At 44.0% G+C, this 3,951-nt stretch overlaps 1 protein-coding gene across 1 annotated transcript; it reads left to right on the plus strand.

Annotated features, from left to right (window-relative positions):
- Positions 1–1,861: 1,861 nt before the first annotated feature.
- LOC115097739 (PHD finger protein 13-like) lies at positions 1,862–2,823 on the plus strand. Its single transcript, XM_029613755.1, is given in 3 exon segments — positions 1,862–2,369; positions 2,405–2,756; positions 2,759–2,823. Coding segments are annotated over 3 exon segments (918 nt in total). The 5' UTR covers positions 1,862–1,868.
- The last annotated feature ends 1,128 nt before the right edge of the window (positions 2,824–3,951 follow it).

The raw sequence follows: 3,951 nt of genomic DNA on the forward strand, positions 1-3,951 counted from the left end.
TGGGATGAAATTTAGGAGCTCAGCATTTTTTAGGAACTTATACATTTGCATATCCACACTTCACTTTCTTTAAGAACCACATTCATGCAATAGTCTCAGGTTCATGAAGGATCTCCCTGTTCATGTGAGCCTTCTATATAGCATTAAGTGTTCTACAAGGAACAATAACCTTTCCATGATCATAACTTGAGTAGAAACTCATACTAAACAGACGCCTGAGATTGTAGCCACTTAAACCGTATCATCATTTCTTAATTCAGGAGGGATGTGCTGTCATTTTCAGATAACAATAAAATGTCAACAATATTTGTTATATTGTTTTGTGTCATTTCCCAACCAAAAGAACATAAAAAAACTGATGAGTTATCAATTGTCATTTCACTGTGCACTAAAGAATTTCAGCATGCTCCACATTATTCACCTTTTTTTGAGCACTTATTAGGCACGGAGCAGCTGCTTAATTCCATGATTGTTTCTGGGGATTTAACCTGCACTTTGATGTGGATCCACTCTTTACCAGCTGTGAGGTTTTTTTAGAAGCCATAGTTGCACTTGGCTGGGAACAAGTTGTTTATGGCCCCACTCAATGGCATGACAATATGTCTGACTTAATTTTTGTGAATCATGCTTTTGGTTCATTTGATGCCTTTGATTTGCAAATTGGGTCTGTGCATTGATCCAATCATCATCTGCTATATCTTAACCTGTTCCATATTTGCTAGTTAGAAATTGCTTATTGAGCAACCATCCAGCATGACAAGAAGAGGCCATATTGACTCAGACCGATTCCTTGCATTCATAATCTCAGCCGTATCTGCTTTGGACAGTTCTGAACTAACTTCTGGGGTTTCTGGGTGGCATGAAATGCTATTGCAGATTGTGATAAACTGGGCCCAAAGAAACTTGTTATTCAGAGATGAGTCAGAAATGCTCCCTGGTATACAACTACCCTTAAAGGTGAATTTTAAAAGCCCAACATGTGCATCAATTGGGGGATGTGCAAATAAGTTGGGCTCGTGTGCCAACCGTATTTTGAAAAGCATCCAGATATGCATATAAATCCCATAGTATGCACATCTGAAATGTTTACAAAACGGGTAGGGTGTGGCCATGGTCTGGGTAGAATGTGGGCGTTTTGGGACGTGGCCAAGAGATGTGTCTGTAAATACCTATGCACCTTGGTGCACGTCGAGATCTGCTATGGATGACATGTAAGTCATAAAATAAAAATATTGAATCATTTCTGAGGGGTTTAAAGGGTCTGGGGTAACTGGGGGGGGGGGAGGGTAGGCTATCAAACCAGGGGGTTTGGAAGATCTAGCTGTTAACTGGGCAAACTGGTAATGGCGTGGGCATGCACCCAAACAAAAGCCACCAACCCGCATCACCCACCCATCCAGCCAGAACTGCTCAGCCACGCGGGTCCGGAAGGGAAAATCCCAGAAGAGAAGCCAAAAAATCCACGGGAGAGTCTGCAAGCGAGGGCTGAATCAGACGTTTTGACGTTTAAATAATTCGGATCGTGAGGACTTGGGGGTGGAAATTTCGTCTTTTTTTTTTCTCCCCCCCTCCTTCCCTTAATCTCTCCACCTTCAGCCAACAGCAGGATGGCTCTGGAGGAGTGATTGCAATGCTTACACGTACATGTCTATCTCTTTTAAATACATTTATTTTGTACCCTTGGATTCAAGCTACGAAGTAGGCAGAAGATCTATCGCTCCAAGCAGCAGCGTCGCTTTGCTACAGGAGATCATTTCCTCCTGGAGTGCACCACCCGCCCCATTTGGCTTTCTTGGACTGTCTTTGATCAGCTTTTTATCTTTTTAGTCTTCTTCTTTCCGTGTGCGGTGCTGTTCTCTTTTTAAGACATGGATACAGCATCGACTTCAACTTTTGATTCGGAGGACGGCGCTCCCAGTTATAAGAGGCGCAGGACCGTGGAAGACTTTAACAAGTTCTGTACCTTTGTTTTGGCGTACGCTGGCTACATCCCCTATCCACAAGAGGAGATCCCGCTGAGAGCAAGCTCCAGCCCTCCCAATAGTACTGGGAGTACCAATGACAGCGACAGCTGGGACTCCAGGTTCCCTGATCTCCCTTCTGCTGGATCTGCGCCGCTAAAACACCGAAGAGGTTTTGGTGACTTGAAGCACAGCAAGCCCTACGCCCCCTTACTGAGACGGGCCAAGCTGAGTAATTTTCTCCTGGACAGAAAGAAGGCAGACAAGATCAAGAGGAAGAAGAAGTTAAAGAGAAAAGAAACGGAAGAGCTGAAGAAAGAAGAAGAATTTGAGGGACCGGTGGTCAAGTTGGAAGCAGCTGACCCTTCCCCAGAAACCCCCACGTCTCTTGCTTCGGACCAGGACGTGGCCCGGGACTTCCTGAAGGTTGAGGCTGAGCAGAGCTCCGTGCTGGACTCCCCTGCAGTAACCTGAGCGGCGCTTGCCCTCCGGTGACTGCGGAGCAGACCCAGGAGATGATGGCCGAGTGCGTCACGTTGACCTTGGGGAAATGGACTGTGATACGGCACGGAAAGCAGGTGGTGTTCAGGGATGAAGACGGCACGGGCAACGATGAAGATATCATGGTGGATTCAGATGACGAATCGTGGGACCTAGTCACTTGCTTCTGCATGAAGCCCTTCGCGGGGCGACCCATGATCGAGTGCAACCAGTGCAACACCTGGATCCACCTTTCCTGTGCCAAAATCCGCAAGTCCAACGTCCCCGAGGAGTACATCTGCCAGAAGTGCCGAGACACAAATTCGACATTCGCCGGTCGAATCGCTCCCGCCTGGGATCTCGGAAACTCTTCCTGGACTGATCCGTGGCCTGAGAATGGCTCTGGGGAGGAAGGGGTTAAAGAGACAAAAATTCACAAAGAAACAGAACAAAAAAAAGCACAGAATTCCAAATTGTGACATTGATCCAGCAAGAGGCCATTTGACATTGGAGTTTGTGGTTGATTGGTGGAGCACTGTTTTTTTATTTTTTTGTTTTTTTTACTTTATAGCAGCTGTAAAGATTTACCAAATTATATTTCCTAGCTAGGGTTGACAAAGTTTCTAATGGCTAAAGCTGATGTCCCTTTGCCATTATAACTAGTAGGGATAAGCTAAATGCCCAGTGTTCTATAAATTGTCTTGACTTGATTTTTTTTTTTTTACGTGGTAGAAGCGGGATTTACATGCCCATGCAGGTGCCCAGTTAAAATTTGGTGCACATGTGTACGGACGCAGCCTGGCTATTTTATAACATGTGTGCAAATTAGAAAATGGCCGCATTTGTGGTTGCGGGCCAACTCATGTGCACAAATGTGCACCTGCACGTTGGTTTGAAAGTTACTGTCATAGTAAGGCTAGGTGTATCTTGTGTAGAGCTGACCATCATTGGTGTAGAACATACTCTGTTTCGGATCTGTCAGAATATAGGTTGCAATTTCATATATATAGAAGGCTGATTAATGCAGCCAAGAAAGAATACTATGCATCTCATTTTCAACAAGTTGGTAACAGTCCAAGGGAATTGTTTTCGTTGGTCAAAAGTTTAAATCATAATTCAAGGGATATAGCATTGAATAACAATTCTTTGTTAACACCTTCGTAGTACAATGACTTTGCCCACTATTTTGATAAAAAGATGAAGCCATTTGTTCCAAGTTTCCGACAAATATTGATTGGGCTCTGTCTATAGCAGATAAGAACAAGATGGAATTAGACCAGTTTACTTTGGCATCTACCTTTGAGATCTTTCAGATCATTGCATCTAAGAATGCCTCATCTTGGCCAATTAAACTTCTACTGTACTCATGATCATGAAGACAGTCTGAGAGGAGGTCAGTTATTTTCTAGTAGACCTTGTGAATTTATCATTGTCAGAGAGTTGGCTACCAATCTGAAACAAGCTTCTATACTCCTCTGTTAAAAAAGCTATCGTTGAACGCTATCAATTT

Source organism: Rhinatrema bivittatum, chromosome 8, assembly GCF_901001135.1.
Source record: "Rhinatrema bivittatum chromosome 8, aRhiBiv1.1, whole genome shotgun sequence".
Classification (NCBI taxonomy): domain Eukaryota; kingdom Metazoa; phylum Chordata; class Amphibia; order Gymnophiona; family Rhinatrematidae; genus Rhinatrema; species Rhinatrema bivittatum.